The sequence below is a fragment of the Hyperolius riggenbachi genome, chromosome 2 (genome assembly GCF_040937935.1).
Source record: "Hyperolius riggenbachi isolate aHypRig1 chromosome 2, aHypRig1.pri, whole genome shotgun sequence".
Taxonomy (NCBI): Eukaryota; Metazoa; Chordata; class Amphibia; order Anura; family Hyperoliidae; genus Hyperolius; species Hyperolius riggenbachi.
In genome coordinates, this window is record NC_090647.1 from 334,106,078 (window position 1) to 334,132,001 (window position 25,924).

The 25,924-nt window shown below is 41.9% G+C and overlaps 1 protein-coding gene across 4 annotated transcripts in view; it reads right to left on the bottom strand.

The window, feature by feature from the left end:
- Window positions 1-25,924, bottom strand: part of SYNRG (synergin gamma) — a 115,236-nt gene that overhangs the window by 43,382 nt on the left and 45,930 nt on the right. For all 4 annotated transcript variants that reach the window (XM_068269374.1, XM_068269372.1, XM_068269373.1 and 1 more), the window contains exons 10-12: window positions 24,632-24,759; window positions 17,464-17,588; window positions 15,107-16,051 (exon numbers count right to left, since the gene is read on the bottom strand). In XM_068269374.1, the coding sequence (XP_068125475.1) occupies window positions 15,107-16,051; window positions 17,464-17,588; window positions 24,632-24,759 (1,198 nt within the window). The remainder of the gene's footprint in view (window positions 1-15,106; window positions 16,052-17,463; window positions 17,589-24,631; window positions 24,760-25,924) is intronic.

Here is a 25,924-nt window from a genome sequence, read left to right on the forward strand (position 1 = left end):
GTTCAGTCCCATTTCCGTATAACATTATCAGGCACCAGACAGAACAGATGTGAAAGGATGAGGACCCTCATGACTCAAAAGGACCAGCTTGAAAACTCTGAGCTAGAGATAATTTTTTCCTCATGGAATAAGCTGCAACCTAATTTCAATTTGAAGCTGCAGGGGAGGGATTCCTAGGTTATACTGTGTTAGAGTTAAGGAGGACAGTTGACCAGAAAGTCTACCATGTTAGTCACCTGACTATGAATAACATGTATATAAGAATGTCAATTGTTTTTCCTGGCGTTCTAATCCAAAGTCTAGCCCTCTGCTTAAGTATCTTACCGTACTACTGAAATAGCCAGCAGGCATACTTAAAGTATTTAATTTGGGAACTGGCGTTGCAATGTTAAAGAGGAGCTGTCAGCCATACTATATCAGAAAAAAAAACATATATAAAGTAGATAAATACTTGCTCTACTTACATACGTATTGCACTGTCCACATTTTGATTTTTCTATAGTAAAAGTAAAAAAAAGAGAAAATCCTTCTTAGGATTTTCCATTTTAACTATGTCTATCTTTAAGTCAATCCTAATGTCATTTCCTCCCTTACTCTCCTCTGCCTGATTTTGTATGCATTGCCCGCCCTCCCCCAACTCTGCAATAGAAAGTGCATTGTCTCAGCATGAGGAATATTGGCCAGAGAGGAACAGAGGTGTGGGAGGGAAAACTGGTGGGAAAGAGGCTTCAGCCAATCGGGCAGCATTGGTTAAGTTTGAGAGGAAAGTAAAGAAGCAAAAAAAGACAACTCAGCATGCCCTGCAACTTCCTTTGTGCGGCAGTGTACCAAATAAGAGTCAGGTAAACTGGGCAATGATCATTTATCAACAAGAAAAGTAATAGTGATTTTAACTTTTGGATTGCCTGGTTAGCATCCTTATTACTTGTTTACCATATAAAAATAAAGAATAGATTTTTGATTTCATGCCTGACAGTTACACTTTAAAATGGGTGCCAATTAAACCGAAATTTTAATTGTGGCAATTAGATTGCTGGGGCTAATCTGCCCATTAATAAGTGTAAAGGGAGGGAGTATTCAGTGGCGAATGTGGTGGTTACATCAAAATGGATTGCGTAGGGGGTCATAGGATAGTGTTAGACACAGTATCACTGTATACTGCTGTGGGGGGGGGGGGGGGGTAGGGTTGGGGAGACGGTTAGGGATGGGCTTGGGGTGTGTGTGTGTCAGGTATCGGCAGGAGGTGGTTGGTCAGTTAGGGTTAGGCGTCAAGGAGGGCTTGTGTGACAGTAGGGTTAGGTTAGGACATAATAAAGATATCCATAAAGATTACCAATATTTTACTTTTGCAATTACCCAGTGATTCATAGTAGAATATCGGTAATTTACTGATATTCTACTTGGGGCCATCTCCACTGTCAAAATTCCTGCAGCGCCCATTAAAATGTATATATAGCCAGCAGAAGTATTGGACATCAGAGATGTGGTTGACTGCTGCTGGGTAATCCAATTATATCTATTTTTATTCAGTGTATATATTTACACATATATCTGCTAAAAACCTTTAGGGAAGTGTTAAACTATGTTACAGGAAAGGAGAATTATATGAAATGTCACTGGACTGTAAATTAAAGCAAGCAGGAACGACATTTGCAATTCAAGCCTATTATTTTTATTTATTTCCTTCAAAAGTTGTCAGTGATAGAACATCTAAATAGACTGTCTGTAGACCATATCCTGACCAACGCCTGTAATGTAAGCTTGTGAAAGCGAATGATTGGTGTCTTAAAGTGGACCCAAACTAAAAATACAAGATTTCAGAAATAAAATCTATTTTCTAAATTATAACAATAAATAGCAGTCTTTTTTCAGCTGCATGATGACAAATATAAAATATTTTACATTTATTGGAGAAACCCCTCCCTTCCTTTCATATTGCCGGCTAATAATCCGGCAAACTGGTGGAGTAGATGGTGTCCAGCAAAGGAGGAATTGCTAATGTCTGCCACCTGTACAACCCTAGTAATGAAAAGAGGAGGGTGAAAAGCATGCACTGAAATGCTCATAGGCTTGAAGGAGTGTTTCTTTATATTTGTATGTGTCAGAGTGGTGCAACTAAATATTTTGAATTAAAAAAATGTTTGGTTTGGGTCCGCTTTAAAGACACAACACATTTTTTTGAATATTTTGGAACAATTAGATGCCAAAGAGATTAAGTTCCTGGTATCTATGGATGAGGTCAATTTATACAATAACATCATGCATTTGGAAACGGCAACGGTAGTCAAAGAGAGGTTGATTGCAGAAAAGAGAGTTTCTAATGAGATGCTGGGGTTCATTATGTCTATACTTGAATTTAGCCTCTCCCATTCTTATTTCAGGTTTGGAGATTATTTTTATCTGCAGACGCTCGGAGTGCCTATGGGAGCTCCTTATGAACCCACTGTTGCTAACATTGTTATGTCTGAGTTTGAAAATATACATATTTTGGGGCATAACTATTCAGATAGCATCCAAGAATACTGCAGATTTATTGATGACCTGTTCTTTGGATGGACAGGTTCATAGGCGCAACTGCGCCTATTTTTTGAGGAATTGAATGGTAAACATCCCTTGCTAAAATTCAAAATGGAATACAGTTCTGAGGTACTGCATTTTTTGGATGTAGAAATCAGAAACAAGGAATGTGCATTTGAAACCGATCTGTATCGGAAAAACACAGATAAGAATGGGTTTTTGTTGGTAGTTGCCATCCACGCCCACTGATTAATGGACTTCATAAAAGTCAATACATTTGTTTGCAACGTATAACGTCTAACGACGCATTATATTTGCATCAAGCGCAGTTTCTCACTTGGGATTTTGTGAAACGAGGTTATAATTTTAAAAAATGTGAGGATTTAGCAAGAGAGGTGGGAGCGATGGATAGGGCAACATATAGGAGGTACAATGTACATGAGCAGGATGAGAATACGGAAGTCAATTTTATTACCACGTTTTGCAGGGAATCTTCCGCTTTACGTGATATAGTCCATCAATTTTGGCCGCTGGTGGAAGCTGATCCCCAACTTGCTCAGATCTGCAGGTTTCCCCCCAAGGTTTGTTTATCATAGAGGGAAATCTATTAAGGATCAACAGATATAGGGAGATCTAGATCCAAGAGATAAGTATTTTTGGGCACCCCTAAGATGGGGACGTTCCCCTGCTTGGGATGTCAACATTGCAACAACATTATAAAAGGCCCCAATGACAGTTGTGCTAGATCTGTGCACCCCATACCAATTACTAGGGATTATGCTACTTGTGACTCGAAAGGTGTCATCTATTTGATTAAGTGCCCTTGCGGTCTGTCCTATGTAGGCCAGACCTCTAGGGAAGTGAAAATAAGGTTAAACGAGCACAAAAGCAATATCCGCAACCCAGAGCAACTTAAAAAGAGAGATGGAAGAAAAAAAGAAGAAAAGAAAGTATCCCCTAGCCAGGCATTTTATTGAGTGTGGCCACAATGCCAGCCAACTGAGATGGCAGGTATTGGAGGTCGTTCAGCATCAGGTGGGTAGGAATTTTGAGAATATCTTGCTCAGACGGGAGACCTGGTGGATTGACAGGTTGGGGACGCGAAAACCAAACGGCCCGAATGAGGATTTTAGCCTCAGATGTTACCTTTAAATTTTGTTGTTCTCTACAGATAGGGTTAATGTAATGGAAGTATGTGCCCGCCCCATGATGTTAAGGGGGCATGTTTGATTAAGGTGTATCTATATATATGTGTAGGGGGTTTGCCAGAAGGCTGAGCACTTGATAAAGGGTTGGTTGCTACTCTAAAGGGGCCCATACACTCAGCCGATTTTCTGGCCGACCGATCAATCGATTGATCATTTGCAAATCGGTTGGCCAATCGACCGATCGATGGCCGATTTCGATGGATTTCGATGGATTTCCATCGAACTGGCAGGGTGGAAAATTTAGGTCGATCTGATGAGATTGCTTATCAGTTTGCATTGGCCTTAATGGAAATCTGATGGCAAAAAAATGTCATCAGATCGAATTTCAATAGATTTCAAACTGAAATCTATTGGAATTCTATCCTGGTAAAAATTTTCTAAAAACGCATCAGATGCATTTCTTATCTATCTGCTGCCAATCTGACGAGTGTATGGGCACCTTAACTATGCTGTATGACCGCATTCATAATAAATACTACCTGGAGATATAAATTCCCAAATCAAGGGGTGAGCCCTGAGTGGATTCTTTTGATGTGTATGAAGTAAGCTGCGTGCACACAGACAAGAAAGGCAAAGGCAGCCATGTCTCTGAAATGAGGGGGGAAGGGCGGGGGGAGACACGCCAGAATGTGGCGGCGGGTGAGTGGCGGCACAAAGCCAACTTTAAACATACGTGTGTTTGGGGCTTTAGCTATGCACACCATGGACATGCATGCAGATCAGCTGTTTGACTGGATTTGCAGCATGTGTGTGATTCAGACACTACTGATGCATAAAAGATCAGCAGGCGGCCAGGCAACTTCTACAGTATTGATTAAAAGGAAGTAAATAATCCCACATGTCTCTCATACCTTATCAGATGCAAACGTTTTAAACTATTTCTAGCCAGCGGGCTGACTCACTTATTTGAAAGAGTTAGGAGACAACAAGAAAAGCAGATTATTAAGGTACCCATACACTTATAGATTAGCAGCAGATTCAACCATCAGATAGATTTCTGGCAGATGCCTGTCAGGTCGAATCTGAAAGGAATCTGATGTGTGCCACACAGTAGGAAGAGATTTCTAATAGATTTCAGAATGAAATTACTGAAAATCGATCAAAATAGAGTGTTACACCATTCGATCCAATGCAACCCTATGGGCCATCGATCCGCTACCAGCAGCCAGTTGATTTTCTGTCTGGACCGAGCGAGCAAAATCGGCTGGAAATCGATCAATCTGCCGATCGCTCATGCTTTCTGCGGCATGGATTTATAGCCGATTCAATCAGAATGGTCGAATCGACCGTCGATTGATGGCTAAAATCGACCAGTGTATGAGCCACTTTAGTGTTAGAGCTGAAAGGACAAAATGGTTATCTATAAACACAAAAGGATGGCAGAGAGAACAGTGCATTAGGCTCTGTTCCCACTTGTGCTGGACCATGTGCGGCCACGGCCAGCTGGAGCAGACAGTATAATGTTGGCTCCGATGCTCCGCCTATAGTCTCGGGCAGATGCACTACCCCCATATGCTGTATGGGGGGGGGGGGGGGACACAGGCGCCTGACTGGGATTATTGCGGACTGCACAGAAGTGCGATCCGCTTACGGCAACGGATCCCGTGGCGTGACGAGTGTGAATGGCTCCGATTTATAAAATAGGAGCTGTTCACGGTCCGTTTAGCGATGAGTGCAAAACAGACAAAACATGTCCGTTCTCTGCTCAAGTGGAAACACAACAGGATGTGTGAAAATGTCCATGCATCACACACCTGTTACTGAAAACTCTGGGTGCCAACAAATGCTGTTCTCATCAGCACATTATAAAGAAGGGAAAATGTATTCAAAGATCAACATCAAATACTGAGATTACTAGGTACTTTTATACAATACATGCTGGAGTTAAATAATAAATTATGAAAGCACCCATAATGCATAAAACCATTTGGGATATAAAATGAGTGAAAATATAAAAATTGCTTCATCTATTTTGCATGCCTCATGACTTATCTACATATATAAATACAAGGTAGTATCACCAATCTTAAAGTACACATGAATTGAGAGGGATATGGAAGCTGCCATATTTATTTCCTTTTAAAACAATACCAGTTGCCTGGCATCCCTGCTGATCTCTTTGGCTGCAGTAGTGCTGGAATCACACACCTGAAACAAGCATGTGGCTAATCCAGAACATCTGATCTGCATGCTTGTTTAGGGTCTATGGCTAAAAGCAAAGGATCAGCAGGACAGCCATGCAATTCACATTGCTTAACCACTTCCTGCACAATGAAGGTTTATTAATGTCCTATTTGAACATCTTAACCACTTGAGGACCCACCCTTTACCCCCCCTTAAGGACCAGCGCTGTTTGTTTGGATCTGTGCTGGGTGGGCTCTGCAGCCCCCAGCACAGATCCGTGGCCACACAGAGCGATCAGATCGCCCCCCTTTTTTCCCCCCTATGGGGATGATGTGCAGGGGGGGTCTGATCGCTCCTACTTGCAGGCATTTTGCGGGGGGGGCACCTCAAAGCCCCCCCCCCGCGGCGACATTCTCCCCCCTCCCTCTCCTACCTGCTCCCCCGGGAGATCTGGGCTGCACAGGACGCTATCCGTCCTGTGCAGCCAGTGACAGGCTGTCTTCTGTCACATGGCGGCGATCCCCGGCCGCTGATTGGCCGGGGATCGCCGATCTGCTTTACGGCGCTGCTGCGCAGCAGCGCCGTACAAATGTAAACAAAGCAGATTATTTCCGCTTGTGTTTACATTTAGCTTGCGAGCCGCCATCGGCGGCCCGCAGGCTATTCACGGAGCCCCCCGCCGTGATTTGACAGGAAGCAGCCGCTCGCACGAGCGGCTGCTTCCTGATTAATCAGCCTGCAGCTGGCGACGCAGTACTGCGTCGCTGGTCCTGCAGCTGCCACTTTGCCGACGCACGGTATAAGCGTGCGGTCGGCAAGTGGTTAAAGGGCATCAGAGGTGAAAAACTCATGAGAAAAAAACATTTGTATCTATCCTCCTCCTAAAATGACTTTAGATATCCCACAGTTTTATTTTATATTTAAATCTAGTTTTTAAAGGGACACTGAAGCGAAAAAAAAATGATGATATTATGATTTGTATGTGTAGCACAGCTAAGAAATAAAACATTAAGATCAGATACATCAGTGTAATTGTTTCCAGTACAGGAAGAGTTAAGAAACGCCAGTTGTTATCTCTATGCAAAAAAGCCACGTTCATCTCTACGTGGAGAGGGCTGTCTTCTGACTTTTATTATCTCAACTGTAAGTGAACAGTTTTCTTTTTCTCTGCCAGAGGAGAGGTCATTAGTTCACAGACTGCTCTGAAAGAATAATTTTGAATGCTGAGTGTTGTGTAATCTGCACATATTGGAGAATGATGCAATGTTAGAAAACACACTATATACCTGAAAATAAAAATATGAGAATATTTGCTTTGCTGCTAATTTTCTAGTAATTATTCATAGTACACAACCAATTCATCATATTTTTTTTTCCACTTCAGTGTCTAAGTTTTTACTGTTTCATGGTCTCTGCTCAATGACACCTTCATTGAAGTATGCCAGAGCTCAAATCTATGAATTATTGACCCTTTTTATCGCTTTACTTCTCTCAGAAGCCATTTACTGACAGGAAAGTATTTTATGCTGTAATTACCGCTGTTATTGCTGTAATTACTTATCAGTGAGGGTTATGCTATAGTCTGACTCAGTTCGACCTGGTCCCGACCCGGATGGAAACTGACACTTACATACCTGATGTTTAACTCTTTCAGGCAGAGAAAGAAAAAAAGGAACACAGCCTATTTATTAGTGTGCTTGGCACTGTACATACACATGTCTATCTTATGTCACCTCGGTTGTCCTTTAGTGCAAACAGGACGTTAATATAACTCCAACTATTCTGCACGAGTGGCACGGGAGCGTAAGTGCACACGTTTGTTCCCTTCAGCCTCCATATCACTCTCTTAAAAACTTGAAAATATCTGATCTGTAGTCAGGTCTAGTCAATGGTCACAGTCCTCAGTACATCCCTTCTTTCTCCTCTTTGTGTCCAGGAAGCAGGAGATATATTCAAAAGTATAAGATGGATCAGGTTTCCATTAGTTCAGTGGAAGAGCCTAAGGGCTCTTTAACACTACAGCCCTTTTTCAGTGTTTCAAGGCAAAGTCGAAACTTTGCGTTGACCAAGGTAAAATGAAAGTACAATGATTTTCATTTTACCTTTCACACCCAACTGCGGCACGACGCAACCGGGAGCATTTTATCGCCGGGAATCAGCGTTTTCCTGTTGGGTTAAAGAATTACTACCGCCGCTACTCAGCGTCGCACCATAGATTCCCAACGACACGCCGCAGCCTATTCAACGCATGCAGGAGAACGGCTCCTGCATGCGCTGTAATGTGAAAGAGGCCTAAAGGGCTGTTTTCCACAGGGCTGTGGAGTCGGAGTCGAGGAGTCGTAGTCGGGGCAATTTTGGGCACCCGGAGTTGGAGTCGGAGTCGTGGTTTCATAAACTGAGGAGTCTGAGTAGGGAGTCAGATGATTTTTGGACAAAATCCACAACCCTGTTAAGTATTAGACTAAGGAGTCGGAGTTGAGGCGTCAGAGTCAGAGCAATTTTGGGTACCCGGAGTTTCATAAACTGAGGAGTCGGAGTTGGAAGATTTTTGTACCGACTCCACAGCCCTTTTTCCACAACAAATCACAAAATGCAGTGTGGTTTAATCACAATTTTACAATGCCACTGCATCTTTGCAATTTTCACTGAATGCTAAGGACAGAGACACAAATGCTTATAAAATGCAGCAGGCAGGACGTTTGCAATCGGATAAAATTTCTACAGGTAGTGTAGAAGACTGGAGTGATGGTAGAGATCGGAGGATCGGTAAGTAGTTTCTGCTGCATGGGGGGAGGTCTGTGTTATTTCTGGACGGTTGCTCAAGCAAACAACAAGCACACATACCTGGCATCAGGCAATCCGTACCTGTGCCAGATATTAAGGACTTTGATGTATAAGAATACCAACATTTGTATAGCTCTTTCCTGTCAGATTCAAAGCACTTGAGAGCTGCAGCCACTAGGGGGCACTCAATAGGCCACTGTGCAGTGTTAGCGAGTCTTGCCCAAGGACTCCTTACCGAAGAACTTGAAAGTGACAACCATAAGTCTTATGTTATTAGAACATGTATTATCCTTACAAACTAAAAACGGTACTACCTCTGTACAGATTCCTTTTATCTTTCTAGAGGACATCAAGTGTACAAGGATAAGGTGTTTAAACAAAAATTCCTCTGTATCACACATTCTCCAAAATAGTTTATCACATAAACTGTATCTCACCAAGGATGCTTTGCTTTGAGAAAAGGAGTGCAGCTAAACTTCAGCTCATGAGGTGTAAAAGGGTTAGTGTAAAAAATAAAAAAAAATAAAAAAAAAATTGCTATTCAAAAAGGCTGCTGACTGGACAGTAATATTTGAGTGGTGTCATTTTCTGTTAGGTACACTTTTATATTTTTAAGAAAAGAATAAACCAACACGGTTTAGATGTAACAAGGCTGACAATATTAATACTGAAAAACACAGAATAATGGGGCACAGCAGTAGCAGTGGCTAAACAGTTATTAAACAGTTAGCAGTAGTACAGTCTGAGATTATCTGTGTGGAGTTTATGTGTTCCCCTCCTTACTTCAGGAGTCACTCCAACATTTCTTGTGCGTCATCTTTTCACCCCTCCCCATAGCAACAGTACACATCACTTTGACTTACCAGAGCATCAAGTCTGTACAGTGCTCATTCCCTGCAGTGACGCCCACAGGATCAAGCCTGATCCTTAGGGGTGACACTAAATAGTGCGTATCTATGCACATTAAGACTAAAGGCTGTCCTTGAAAAAAAATGGACCTAAACTGTGGTAGGGAGAACATTAGAGCCTTACTGAGGGACAGTTAGAAATGCCAATTGTGTAAAGTGCTTCAGAAAATGTGTCAACATGGTACAAATGCATAATAAATAAATAAAATAATAATAATAATAATAATAAATACAATGAAAAACTCAGACTAAGCTAAAGAAGTTTGACCATTGTGCTGTATCTGTCACATTCTAAGAAAAAATAAATAAATGTATAAATATAACAGAAAAAAAAGTTGGAATTATTTGGCACCCTACAGCCGACTCAATGCTGCTAGGTACAGGAATACTTGAACGGTAATGCTGTTTTAACACTGAATATTTTGATTATTTTCAATACTGATTATTTGCATAACTTAACACTAAAGCTACATACTGAACAACGACTAAAGTCTTAAGTAAGGTAAACAAAAAGGGATGCGTGGAAACATGGCGCATTATGTAAAAATGTGTTTAGGGGTTTATATTCAACCTTATTTATTACTGCCACAAATGGAAAGTTGTAATTTTCTGAATCCCGCCTCTTCAATCAGCATGACAGAAAAGGTTAACCACTTCACCTCCAAGGGTTTTTAGCCTTAAAAAACCAGAGCAATTTTCACCTGTCAGTGCTCCTTCCATTAATTCGCCTATAACTTTATTACTACTTTTCACAACGAAACAATCCATAGGCATGTTTAGAGACGTTTTCTAAACAGGCCTAGTGTTTTTTGGAGCGTTTTTGTGTAGCAGATTACAAATATTGTTACAGTAAAGCTGTTACTGAACAGCTACTCTAACAAAAAGGCCTGAGAAATAATGTATTTTCTCCATTTTTTTCTTATTTTTCCTGTTAAAGAGTAACTGTCAGGCTGCAAAAGCTAATTTAAACCTCTATTCTCCTGTGTTAAACAGTTTAGATGGAAGCCAAAAAAGGCAATACTGAAGTTAAAAATCTCTCTTACTTTTGATGTGTGCTGAACAGCAAGGCTGTTATTCCCAAGCTCTTAAAAGGACGAGAGGCCGCATAACATACTGCGAAGCATTCTGGGGCTACTTCTCCCCACCTCCCCTCGGCTGCTAGTGAGAAGTTACAGGCTCATGTTACAGCAGCTTGTAATGCAGTCCAGCTCACAGCACTGAAAAATCACAGGGCAGAGTATACTGCATGGGTCCGCTATTGTTCCTAGCCACATGGCTAATTAATATTCACTGCACAGTAGTGTTGTCTTTTTTCTGAGTCGAATCATCAGGAAGCAGGGAGGACATGACGACACAATTGGCTTCATAGGAGACAGACAAACATGGAACCTGCCATGAGCTGTCAGGAGCATCATTCTCTGCAAATACTATATAAAAATTCTGTGAAATCCAAACGTGGACAGTGAAATGCATATGTAATGTAAGTACAGCCAATATTTAGCTACTGATATATGTGGTTTTTTTTTTCTCTGAGACCTTATACCTAACAGCTCCTCTTTAAAACACATTTAGAATAAAATAATTCTTAGCAAAAAGTACCCCCCAAAGAAAGCCTAATTAGTGGTGAAAAAAACAAGATATAGGGCTGGTGCACACCAGAGCGGTTCTGGATCATTTTTTAAAACGCTTGCAGGGGGAAAACCGCTTGGCTAATGAAAGTGAATGGGATGGTGCACACCAGAGCGGTTCGTTTTTTTCCAGAAACGCAAACTCAGGGGGCTGCAGTATTTTTCATATTTCTGAGGCATTTCTGCCTCAAAGTATAGGAAAGTGGAAAACCGCTCTGAAAAACGCTAGATCAGAGCGGTTTTCCACTTTCCTATACTTTAACATTGAGGCAGAAATGCCTCAGAAATATAAAAAACGCTGCAGCACCCCGAGTTTGCGTTTCTGGAAAAAACGAACCGCACTGGTGTGCACCATCCCATTCACTTTCATTAGCCAAGCGGTTTTCCCCCGCAAGCGTTTTAAAAAACGCTCCAGAACCGCTCTGGTGTGCACCAGCCCTATATCTTGTTTTTTCACCACTAATTAGGCATTCTTTAGGGGGTACTTTTTGCTAAGAATTATTTTATTCTAAATGTGTTTTAACAGGAAAAATAAGAAAAAATGGAAAAAATACATTATTTCTGTTTTCAGCCATTATGGTTTTTAAAAAATGCATGCTACCATAATTAAAACCCACACATTTTATTTGCCCATTTGTCCTGGTTATTGCAACGTTTAAAATTTTTCCCCAGTACAATGTATGGCGCCAATATATTATTTGGAAATAAAGTCCATCCCCAATTACAAGCCTGTAATTTATAAAAGTAACAGTAATATACCCTCCTGACATACATATTAAAAAAGTTCAGTCCCTAAGGTAACTATTTATGTTTTTTTTTTTAAATTGTCATTTTTTTGACAACATTTTTTGAGGGGTAACTATTGTGGAGTGTGGGAAGTAAGGGGTTAATTTTAAATGTAAAAAAAAATTATTTCATGAAAAAACAAAAAAAAACAAAAACAAAAAAGTGTGTATATGTAATTTTACTATTTCGCCATAAGATGTCCTTGCAAATAACTTCCCTATGCTTAGTATTACTACGCATGAAGGAAGCTATGCTTGGATGTGTAAGTATCGTTTGAGACGGCGGCGGTCATTCACACAGGGACTTAGATAAATGGAATGAATGGGAATCATTGATCTCCCGGCTAACGATTGGAGGCGGTAATGATTGCGGGAGCGGAAAGGGACGTAGTTACTCGTCCCGGGGGAGGGAAGCAGTTAAAGTCACCATACTTTTTTTTTTGTGTGTGTGCGTGAATGTTCAGAGGGGGGCTTTCACGCCGACACTGAGGAGAAGATTGTTAAAGCGGACCTGAAACCCCACAAAGGAGAGATGGAGAACACAAAAATCCACCCCCTGTCCATCCTGCATGTGTTTATAGGAGGACAGCCTGTCTAATTCTCCCTTCTCAGCAAGTGATGAGCTAGTTTAATTTGAACTCCCAGCTGTCTGCCAACTCTGGAGTGGAGAGCTAATATGTAAACACAGGAGTTTAACCCTTTCTGTGCTCCCAGCAAACCAGGAAGTAACTACACAGCAGCATCTCTGAAGGAGCTCTATAAGCTGTAACAAGGAAATGTTTCTCTAAAAAGGTTATTATGCAGTTGCTTATCTTTTAGAGCAGAGAGGAAGTTCTGCGTTCAGGTCCAACTTTAAAGGGAACCTTAGCCGAGCCCCAGAGAAAAAAAAAAACACCAGCAGCCCACTGCAGACGTCCTGCGCTGTCACTCGCTGATCGAAGACGTGCATGGCCAGGGCCAAGCAGGCACACTGGCCAGTCCCCGAAAATGAAACTGAGCCAGTGTGGGGGAACAGATGATCGGTGAGTGACGGCGCGGACACAGGACGTTTGCAGGGAGATGGTGGAAGCCCCAGGTAAGTGAAACTTTTTTTGGGGGGCTGGGTTAAGGTTCTCTTTAATGTGATGCAACAGAATAGCAAACAAAAGAACCACCCCAGGAAGGGCAGATTTTACTGCAACACTAATTTACGAGTGGAGATTCAGACTGTTCCAACTACCTGCTTGTGAAAGGTTTACTTTAAAAGCTGAAGATACACATGAATATCAGGTTGGTGTGAATGGTATTTAAGCGCAATTATTCTTCAGTTTTTGGATAGAGTAGGAAAGGATTAGAACTTCAGTTAAAGGGGCACTACAGTGAAAAACTGCACATATTTTAAATTTTACAAACATATAGAAATAAGAAGTACATTTTTTCCAGAGTAAAATGAGTCATAAATTACTTTTCTCCTATGTTGCTGTCACTTACAGCAGGAAGTAGAAATCTGACAGAAGTGACAGGGTTTGGACTAGTCCATCTCTTTATATGGGATTCTCAGTGATATATTTATTTTCAAAAGCACTTAGTGAATGGCAGTTGCTCTGTCCAACTGCCAAAAAACTGTGTAAGGAGCAGGGAAGCGGGCCAGCATCATTGTCTAAATCTTTTTTCACTAATATCTTTATAAAGAATAAAAACCTTGCTGAGAATCCCCTATGAAGAGATGGACTAGTCCAAAACCTGTCATTTCTGTCAGATTTCTACTACCTACTGTAAGTGACAGCAACATAGGAGAAAAGTAATTTATGGTTCATTACTCTGGAAAAATGTACTTATTTGTATATGTTTGCACATATTTTAAATTTTACAGGTTTTTTTTGTTGCTGTAGTGCCCCTTTAAGTGGTTACTGCTGCCTGCTTTCCACTGAAGAGAACAGCCCTTGCGGTCCTGGCTGAAAAAGGATTTTTTTCCTTCACAGGATTCCCACATTTTCTTTCCTTTTTGACACTAAAGGTTCTAAATGGTTATCCAATCGAGACAAAAAAAAAGTAATTGCTGTCTTTTTTTCTGTAGGAGGGATTTGGCACATTTCCTGTCTGGAAGGGAAGAGTGAAAATTGCACTGCAGTGGGGGCACAGACAGTAACAAAACAAAAAAAAACAAAAAATTGTATGGTGGTTCTAGTTAGCATAGCACTAACCATGTTAGTTTGAATTTAAGGTGCACCTAAATCGAAAAATAGTGTTTAAATTGAACATATTTTGTTTTAATTAACTTACCCCGACACCACTTATGCTGCTCTTTGTCTTTAGGGCCCCATCCATTACCTGTTCCAGAAACTTGGAACTAGCTCTTCAGTGGAATAATCTGCTAGAAACCACACATGCCCAGTAAAAGAAAGTAATCATGCACATAAGAAAGAAGAGGTTCACAAGCACTTTTTCCACTGGGCATGAGCTGTTTGGGAACTAACTAATACCCAGTTCAAAATCAATTGTTTACCAATGAACTTCTGAGAGGCTGTGGCTGGTGAAAAGGCTGTGGAACAGGAGCGGCCCAAAGACAACAAGCAGCATGACGGAGTCAGTGTAAGCATTCTTGCACCCCACAAATCGTATTTGAAAGCTTTGGCACATTTCAGGTATGCATTAAATTATTTCTTCATTATACTTCAGTAGATTTCATTCTTTTACCATATCTCAGGTATGTCTTTTGGATCCTGAGGTTTTTCACCAGCTGTGTAACAAGGTATTGACAGCTTATGAAAGCTTTAGCAAAGTTGGTGCAAACTAACATGAAGCAACGGAATTCTCTCATGTATTAAAGGTTTTTGTTGTTGGCTTTCAGCCACTGTAGTACTGCACAACCCACTAAACTTAGCAAAAGTTAATAAGCCAATAATGTGGCTCCTGAGCAGAATACTGAGAGATACTTGTGTGTTTCACATCACGTAAACAGGAACCAAAGTGATAATTATAATAGGTTACACTTTCACACGCATCTTACTTTCAGCTATATATGAACTACCCTGTGCTGTAACATGCAAAATAAAGGTCTAAGGAGTCACTGTAATACTGTGCACATAGGATTTCCCTCATCATATGATCTCATACCTCGTCTAGTCAACATCCATATCACCTCTACCAAAGCAATCTAACCAGTTCCTCACCTGCAGCAGGCGGATGCTGACCACTAACCGTTGGCAAATCCAGAGAACTATCAGACATACCATGCTTCAATTCCCCGCCCAACTCTGACAATTTCATGTCAAACTGGATAGAAAGTGCATCTTCAGAGTCGTCTTTCCCAAAGCTGCTGCCACCAATCGAAGGTAGGTCCAAAGACTTAATGGAGACAGAGTCCTCTTTGGCTTGCTTTAGAGCAGCAAACTTATCCACAAAAGCTTTTTCTGAGTTACCCTCGGCAGTGGTAAATTTATCATACTGGAACAGTAAGTCATTGTCTTTTGAAAGATTGCCGGCATCTTTAGGTTCATCAAATACTGTGCAAGAACCGTCCAATGAAAGTTGCTCAAACAAATCATATTTGTTTACAGATACTGAAGTGGTTTGAAGATTTTGGTTAGTAGATAGTACTGAGTCAGTCGTACTAGATTCCTTCTTGAAAGCTTCGTATTTGTCTCCTGACTTTTGTTCAGTAGCAGAGGAGTTACTAGTCAAGAAATCGGCAAAGTCATTTTGGCTAGCAGCAGATGTAGTAGCAGTCGGCCCTCCAAACAGTGTAAAGTCTCCAAAATCATCAAGCAAGGAAGAAGTTTTAGCAGGAACAGACGAGACAGGAACACAGGATGATGATGAGGAGGAAGATGACAAATGTGATGATGAAAGTGCTAATGAAAATCTAGGCACAGGAAATGATGCAGGCTTTTGGGCATGGAATGTTTTTTGAAAGGCATTACTTGTTACAGAAGAAAAAGAATCTAAATCTGTCGATTTCATCTGAGCGACCGGTTTTTGGATAGGGCCAGTGTTAAATCCAAGAGAGGGCTGGGTTTCTCTTAATGGAGTGTCCAATGGAGATATGCTGTCGGCAGTTTTGAAATCTGTGAAGCCATCATCTGCTCCAGAGGATTTGAAGTCTGCAAAACTGTCTCCTGCATAAGATAAAAATGTAATTCAAATTAGGTATATCAAATACACAGTGAAGCATTTCAAAGGGACTACATGGAGACAGAGAATAATATTAGAAAACTATTAAACCATTCTCAATGGCTAACAACTAGTAGAATAAAAATGAAAATGCAAAGACGACTTGAATTTTTCATTAAAGCGGATCCGAGATGAAAAACTAACTATAACAAGTAACTTGTCTATATATCTTAGCTAAAGTTTAAATAGTTTACACAGCAAATCTTGCTGCAAACAGCTTTAATAGAATAAGAATATTTCTTCCTGTGGTACAATGACAGCAGACATGTTGTTTGTAAACATTACACAGAGGCAGGCTTATCTGTATCTTGAGCAAAGAAAACAAATTCCCCCTCCTCCTCCCTCCTCCCCTCTGCCTCTGAAATCTCTGGCTAGTAATACCTCCCCCTCCTAATGCCCAGACTGAGCTCCCATGAGCCTTTGCTACTGTCTGAAAGTGCCTTGGCTCTCTGAAAACCTGTGGGCGTGGTTTATTTAGTTTATAGGGAATTAGAGCATTAAAACAAAAACAAAAAAGTATTTGGCTTGAGGAATGCCCTATAAACAATAGGAAAGGAACACAATTATGCAATGAGTAAAAGTTCATCTCGGATCCACTTTGAGTGCTCCCAAAAAGAAGATATGCAGGAGATATCAGCTTCTATACTGCAGTGAGTTCAAGGATGGTCAATGGAGGCATTTCACAAACCTGCCCTCGATTCCCATCAATAGTGCAGGTTTTGCAGATATCTAGTTGGGGGTATTCAGTGTCATCAATGTGGACAGGTGGAGATACTCATGAAACATGCACTGCTGGTGGCACTAGAGAACACATTTGGGAAACTACGGCGCATATAGGTCCTTGTGACCTCAACATCTGATGAGCGGAACCCCAAAAGGGACTACTACACGACTGATTTTAATACGGTGTTTCCATAGTGTATTCCGTGGCTTTTATATAGAGCACAGCCTGTGATATGCAATTTTATCTTTGTTCTTACCCATGTCAGTATAGCAGGCAACATGCCTCCTAGCTTTTGCCAACTCTCTCCTCAGCTGGATATGAACCTGTCCATCTCTGGTATGGGCTATGTATTATATCTGCACAACTTTAATGCACTTTTGCCATTCAGAGAAAGAGTTAAAACTAAAGTAGGGTTCTAGAAAAATCCCTGAAGCGCCATATATAAGCTAATGGCAAAGCCAACATGCACTGGACATGTGGGACAGGCAGAATACAGGAGGAATGGCCTTCATTGCTGAGTGAAAAAATAATCATTAGTACTGCTGAAATGCTCTATCATTTTGGAAAGACCCCAAAGTATAAAAATGCTGGATGCAGATCTATGCAGCCACATTTCCTTTCTACATATCATACCTGTAAAGTGTCCAGTGCTTTCCAGGGAATTGTCCACACCGATTGTTTTAAATGCTGCATATTTATCAACCACTGGAGGTACAGGTGCTTGTGTTCCAGAGACTGGCATAAGTAGAGGAGGGGCACTAAAAAAAGAATAAGAAAAATCTTGATGCATGTGAAACTATAAATATATTTTGCAAATTATGCAGCTAAAGTGTATCTGCAGTCACATGTTAAGTTGCCAATCCAATCCCCTTCCTGCAAATTTGAATTGATTCTACTGTAAGAATCAATCTGCGGGAAGGGGATTGGATTGGCATGGGATTGCATGCAAAAAACACAAAACAAAACAAAAAACAACATATCTAACTATCTCGAATGCTACACATTCATTATCAGTAGGCCACCCCATTTCTGTACACCAGCCAATCACCTGCCATGACACAACTTTGCCCCTACTCTAGGACATCAATATATAGTGCTTACTTCACTCAATATCATTGTGCATTTTAAGCACTGATGTCTTCTAAAGCACTTTTTATGATACAAAGTAATGTCAGTAGATGTCCCTATGAGAAGCTGTTTAAGTGATCAGTGGGTTACTGAGAGGTGGAAGGGAACTGCAGTGGCCAGATTTGCATACAAACTCCATGCAGATAGAGGGACTAGGAAAGTTGCATATGAGTATGACCCATTACTTCAGGTGTTGGCAGTGACTAAAATGGGTCTTCTGTACAGCCTACTTCCTGTTAGTAAGGGAAGCTGTTAGTTTGGTCAAGGAAGCATGGTACACGAATAGAATAGAGAGTGTGTGTGTGTGTGTGTGTGTGTGTGTGTGTGTGTGTGTGTGTGTGTGTGTGTGTGTGTGTGTGTGTGTGTGTGTGTGTGTGTGTGTGTGTGTGTGTGTCACACACACACACACACACAATACATACATACTTACATACATACATACATACATACATACATACATACATATATAGTGGTTTGCACATTTGCTGGCCACATGCCTTGTAAGTCATAATGCAGCAAATATGAAAGTGTAAGCATAATCGGTAGTACATAGATGGGGATATACAGTGATTTGCAAAAGTATTCGGCCCCCTTGAAGTTTTCCACATTTTGTCATATTACTGCCACAAACATGAATCAATGTTATTGGAATTTCACGCGAAAGACCAATACAAAGTGGTGTACATGTGAGAAGTGGAACAAAAATCATACTTGATCCCAAACCTTTTTTACAAATAAATAACTGCAAAGTGGGGTGTGCGTAATTATTCAGCCCCCTTTAGTCTGAGTGCAGTCAGTTGCCCATAGACATTACCTGATGAGTGCTAAAGACTAAATAGAGTGCACCTGTGTGTAATCTAATTTCAGTACAAATACAGCTGCTCTGTGACGGCCTCAGAGGTTGTCTAAGACAATATTGGGAGCAACAACACCATGAAGTCAAAAGAACACACCAGATAGGTCAGGGATACAGTTATTGAGAAATATAATGCAGGCTTAGGCTGCAAAAAGATTTCCAAAGCCTTGAACATCCCACGGAGCACTGTTCAAGCGATCATTCAGAAATAGAAGGCGTATGGCACAACTGTAAACCTACCAAGACATGGCCGTCTACCTAAACTCACAGGTAGAACAAGGAGAGCGCTGATCAGAAATGCAGTCAAGAGGCCCATGGTGACTCTGGACGAGCTGCAGAGATCTAAAGCTCAGGTGGGGGAATCGGTCCATAGGACAACTATTAGTCGTGCATTGCACAAAGTTGGTCTTTATGGAAGAGTGGCAAGAAGAAAGCCATTGTTAACAGAAAAGCATAAGTCCCATTTGCAGTTGGCTACAAGCCATGTGGGGGACACAGTAAACATGTGGAAGAAGGTGCTCTGGTCAGATGAGACCAAAATGGAACTTTTTGGCCAAAATGCAAAACACTATGTGTGCCGGAAAACTAACACTGCACATCACTCTGAACACACCATCCCCACTGTCAAATATGATGGTGGCAGCATCATGCTCTGGGGGTGCTTCTCTTCAGCAGGGACAGGGAAGCTAGTCAGAGTTGATGGGAAGATGGATTGAGCCAAATACAGGGCAATCTTGGAAGAAAACCTCTTGGAGACTGCAAAAGACTTGAGACTGGGGCGGAGGTTCTCCTTCCAGCAGGACAACGACCCTAAACATAAAGCCAGGGCAACAATGGAATGGTTTAAAACAAAACATATCCATGTGTCAGAATGGCCCAGTCAAAGTCCAGATCTAAATCCAATCGAGAATCTGTGGCAAGATCTGAAAACTGCTGTTCACAAACGCTGTCCATCTAATCTGACTGAGCTGGAGCTGTTTTGCAAGGAGAATGGGCAAGGATTTCAGTCTTTAGAAGCGCAAAGCTGGTAGAGACATACCCTAAAAGACTGGCAGCTGTAATTGCAGCAAAAGGTGGTTCTGCAAAGTATTGACTCAGGGGGCTGAATAATTACGCACACCCCACTTTGCAGTTATTTATTTGTAAAAAATGTTTGGAATCATGTATGATTTTCGTTCCACTTCTCACGTGTACACTACTTTGTATTGGTCTTTCACGTGAAATTCCAATAAAATTGATTCATGTTTGTGGCAGTAATATGACAAAATGTGGAAAACTTTAAGGGGGCCGAATACTTTTGCAAACCACTGTATATCCCCATCCATGTACTACCGATTATGCTTACACTTTCATATTTGTTGCATTATGACTTACAAGGCATGTGGCCAGCATAACACTTCTTATTAAATACCATGATTGTTACCCTATATACTCAACTACAAGTCGAGAAATTTAGGACTGACTCAAAGCATAAGTGTAAGGGTCGCCTTATACCCGAGTCAGGCCAAAATTTCCAACTTCTAGCCTTAATCTGGATGGGTGGGGCGCCGCTCTCTCTCTCCCCCTCCCCGCAGTACCGAGCAACCAGTGTACTTTGCCCACCCAACACAAACAAAAGGGCTGCCTCTCTATCCTCCCACTTCCCCTATGTGTAATCTTATGCAGAGTTCAGCCCGCAGAAGAAGCCATCCAGTACTGGACGCAGTGTCCATTCATCTCCTTCATCCACGCCGGTCTGCGTGCTTTAGCATAGCTCCGCTTCCTGAAGTCACATGACATAGAGAGCCGGAGCTATGCTAATGCTTGTAGACTGACATGAGTGAGGGAGAGGATGCTGCACCCAGCACGAGATCGTAAGTGATGGCTTCCGCTGGGAGCCGAACGCTGCATAAGATTACACATGGGGGAACGGGGGAGGATAGAGAGTGACACAGACCCATTTTTTTTTTTAAGACAATAGCCAAAGTACTACATTGGTAAATGATGGCTTCGAACAGAATATTAAGGAATTGATCATTAAGTCTGCAATGGGGACAGAGGTGTGATTTTTTGCAACGGATTGACAAGGCACTTACATGTGGACAGAGGTTCTCTTTCTGAGTTTGGTGGAGGGGAAGGGGGCTGCTTTCAGTACAGTTAGAACACTAAACTGAATTCTCTATAAACCCTTTGCAAAGCTGAACTGCATTTGTTTTTTGCTTGTCAAACTGTTTTCTGCTTTACAAATTTATGCTTAAAGGGAACCTGAGATGGGGCCACAGCACAACAACATACATACCTGGGGCTTGCTCTGGTCCCCTTGCTCCCACACCGTCCTCTTCTGGCTCCCTATTTGCCCACAGTTGGCCCCCGGAAAGTCCTCCTGCCACGTTCAAGTCACGCAGAACGCTCCAAGCGTCAGGAGAGTGCGCCTGCTGACTGGCACCAACTGGCGGATTTTACGGGGCCAGTTGCGAGCAAATGGTGAGCCAGAAGAGGATGGCATGGGAGCAATCAGGCCGGAGAGGGCTGGAAGAAGCCAAAGGTATGTATGTTTTTATGCTGTGGCCCCATCTCAGGTACACTTTAAACACAACTAAAAAGCTTTCCATGTTTTGCCACAGAGTGGAAATATATAAGTATACCTTAATAACTTTGAAATTGGCGTTTTAAGATTAAAAGTTCTCTTGACTTGCATTCAGGGGCTTGATCCCCTTTTCCTCATTACTGTAGTAACCCTTTTACCTGTGTCTATATCCCCTGCCAACTGCTGGATAGACTTATACCTGAGTAAATGTAAAAATTCAAGCTCAAGAGGGTCAAATATTGGAGTGGATTTACACAAGGTCAACTTATATTCAAGTATATACAAATATATTCCAATACAGTATATATGCTATATTTAAGAAAGTAGTGCAAAAAGTAAACTTGTACAAGATACAGTAAACAAAAAGAACCAATCAAAAACTCAGGTTTGGCTGCATCAAGCAGATTTGATGCACAGCTTTACTGAGCAAGGAAGCAGCATGGAAAAGGAAAGCAGTTTGCTTATTTACAACATACATAGGGCATGATAAAATGTTAAAGGGACTCCGAGCAGTGCAGAAACTATGGAAAGATGCATATCATTTTAAAGAGTAACTGTTAGCCCCCAAATTGAATTTTAAAACGCTATTGCAATGTTTTATTTATTATATAAGTGAGCCAAAACGCCAATGCACAAGTTAAAAATCAATCTAATTTTGTTACTATCTAACCTTTCCCCCCAGCTCCGGACGCAAGCCGCATATCAGATACTATAGCATGCAGAGCATGCCTATGTCTGGCCGACCCCCCTCTCCCCCCCAGGACCAGGTGCCAATATATTCTCCCCACCGCAGCTGACCGCTCTGACACGGAGACAGAGCGGCAGCACTTCCAGAGCAGCACCGCAGAGCAGCCAGCGCCGTGCATCTCTCACATGTGATTCTCTCACATGTGACTCGGCGGCGGCTGCTCTGCGGTGCTGCTCTGGAAGTGCTGCCGGCCAGACATAGGCATGCTCTGCATGCTATAGTATCTGATATGCGGCTTGCGTCCGGAGCTGGGGGAAAAGGTTAGATAGTAACAAAATTAGATTGATTTTTAACTTGTGCATTGGCGTTTTGGCTCACTTATATAATAAATAAAACATTGCAATAGCGTTTTAAAATTCAATTTGGGGGCTAACAGTTACTCTTTAAAGCTCTTTCCCCTCTTTCCAATGATATATAAACCACCGCCCTACGCCTTTTAGTTTTCGCTATTTTCGCGATTGAAATTGCCGCGGCTGCGATTTCTATCGCGGAAATAAAGAAAACTAAAAAGGCGTAGGGTGACGATTTAGGTGTCGTCAGAAAGAGAAGAAAGAGAGCTTTAAAATGATATCCATCTTTCCATAGCTACATTGTATTACACAGGGCGACTTTTTCTGCTGAATGGAGCTGCTGACTTTGAGAAAAAGTCGCCCTGTGTAATACAATGTAACTATGGAAAGATGGATATCATTTTAAAGCTCTCTTTCTCCTCTTTCTGGCGACCCCTAAATCGTCGCCCTACGCCTTTTAGTTTTCTTTATTTCCGCGATAGAAATTGCGGCCGCAGCAATTTCAATCGCGAAAATAGCAAAAACTAAAAGGCGTAGGGCCGCGGTTTGTATATCATTGGAAAGAGGAGAAAGAGAGCTTTAAAATGATATGCATCTTTCCATAGTTTTTGCACTGCTCGGAGTCCCTTTAATTTAAAGCCTTAGTTCAGCCTCTGATTTCTGTAATAAATAGCACAACTGTATTAATTAGCAATGCAAAATGTTTTGTTCATTGAAGTATGTACTTTTTGCAATAAATTTGTTAGGGACACCTGGTTGGCTCCTGCAGTTCGATTTCCCTTAGAAAGGACAGGGAAGTTTGCCATTTGGACTACTTAGCCTTTCCTATTAATAACCCACATGACGTAGTCAAAGAGGAGCTATGAGAAACAGCAGCCAGTGTATCTCTGTCGGCACAGCTGAGCTAACCCAGCCTACTGCCTCTCTAATTTGTAGAGGTACAGTGCTGGCCACAGAGAGTTCATCTTATAGCAGCAGAGAAAGAAGCTGGATGGTCAGAGCTGTTCAGTAGCTAGGGAACACCAACAGTACTGACAGCTCTATGCTTTCTAGATGAATCTCTGGATGACTTGATTGACTAGTCGAAAAGGAATTTTATCTGAAACAGCTGCATTAACTATGAACTGAAGCAAGTTAGTACCACAATATTGCAACCAAAATTCATGTCTATGGGCAAATAAACTGATACAAAACAAGAAAAGCGTTCATGACATAACAAAATGACTATTAATCCAGCTCCATATACAAAATAATAATCTTTATTAAGGAACCCACAATAAAAACAATTAAAAACTGGGCACAACAGGAGTGCGGAAGTGATCACCAATATTGCATACAATACTCATATATATGATCCCTATTCAGGTGAAGCAATCGCAATGAATACACATATATACACAATGAATGACAAGCAAGGCAGCTACCAGCACTGCCAGAGTGGCGTACCGGGCAGAATAGCCCAATAATGCAAAACAAAATATATGCTATAGTATCAGATTGTGCACTCACCCTGAGGGAAAGAAAGACCGCACACCCAGACCCAGATGCCACGCCAATCTCACGCGTATTGGGCCCCTGTCCTTCCTTGGAGATATCACAAGTTACTGAGGGGAACCCTTAAAGGGAACCAGAGGCCCCAGGAAAAAGATACTATACATACCTGGGGCTTCCTCCAGCCCCATCCGCACGGATCGCTCCCACGCCGCTGTCCTTTGCTGCCTGGATCCGCCGGTACCAGGTCCCGTCATGGCCGCCAGTCGGCCAGTAGACGCGGCCAATTGTCCGCATCACACGGCGCTCCCTCTATACAAGTACGCATGAGGCTGCCTACTGCGCAGCCACATGCGTACGGGTATGGAGGGAGCCGCTGTGATGCGGACAATTGGCCGCGTCCGCCGGAAGTGACGGGACCCGGTATCGTCGATCCAGGAAGTGGAGGATGGCGGTGTGGGAGCAATCCAGGCTTATGGGGCAGGAAGAAGCCTCAGGTATGTATAAAAGCTTTTTTTTTTTTTTTTTTTTTTTTTTTTGTACGTTCCTCTCTGGTTCCCTTTAAATCCCGGAAGCCGCCGAGTTAATAAAGATTATTATTTTGTATATGGAGCTGGATTAATAGTCATTTTGTTATGTTGTCATGGACGCTTTTCATGGTTTGCAACCAAATATGAAAACCCACTACCAAATTTTTCTGGCAAATGTCAACATTTTACTACCTGTTGTGCAACAGTGAGGATGATATCTTGGATGTATCGCTCCGAAAATCAGAAAAAGAGTCGTCAATGGGTCCAGATTTGGAGGCATCTTGAAAATCTTGGAAATCATCATCATCTGCCTTGAAAAGCTACATAGGAAAATAAAAAGACGGTAAGCGGTTGTAGCTATTGCCCTACTGTTATTTCAGTCCATTTAGACAAAATTACTTGGCCTCATATCAGTATGTTAATAATTTCCTTAATAATGGGCAGATGTCTGCTGAAGGGTACGTCACATAGTACATCACAAAATCTGGCACACAGTAGGCAAGACAAGACAAATAACATTTATATCGCGCTTTTCTCTTGGCGGACTCAAAGCGCCAGATCTGCAGCCACTAGGACGCGCTCTATAGGCCGTAGCAGTGTTAGGGAGACTTGCCTAAGGTCTCCTACTGAATAGGTGCTGGCTTACTGAACAGGAAGAGCCGAGATTCGAACCCTGGTCTCCTGTGTCAGAGGCAGAGCCCTTAACACCATCCAGCCACCCAGTACACAGTGCGGACAAAGAAAACTGTGTCGGACCAAGTCTGACACTTTAATCACTGCTGGACCCACACTGCTCCACGTGATGTGATAAATAAAATATTGTGTGTGTATATATGTGTATATGTGTGTGTATAAATAAATAATAATAATAGTAATAATAATAATAATAAGTGTGTGTGAGTGTGAGTGTGAGTGTGAGTGTGAGTGTGAGTGTGTGTGTGTGTGTGTGTGTGTGTACTGCTGCTTGTGCCGCAGTCCAGCATGGCGTCAGGCTACTCAGATCAAAGTGCCGAACACTTTCATCACCTTCAGGCTATGCTGCACCGTGTAGCTACGTATTACACTGGTGTACATGTAATGTGCAGAGCTACAGCATGTGATCTGTGGCTACCCCCGCCCCCGCTGATGGACAGCTTGCACTAATGGGAGGAGTTAGAGACCCCACCACCACCCACTGAAGCATCAATCACAAATCACCCCCTCCCCCCCCCCCCCCCTCACAACAGTGTAAACGTAAGTGCTGGGGTGATGTGAGTGATCAGAAAATTGGAGAGCCCCAACATATACTCCCAAAGTGAGGTATGAGGCATAAGATTTAGCTTGCGAATTTATGCATGGTATAGGGTTAATGTAGGGACACACTGGCAGGAAGAACCTGATCAGCTTAAACCCTTTCCTGAAGTTTCTTGTGAACCAATATGTTATGTTTATCTGCTGTGGTGCATAATTATTGCATGACATCTAGTTTCTCTGCTTTTGTCTTGT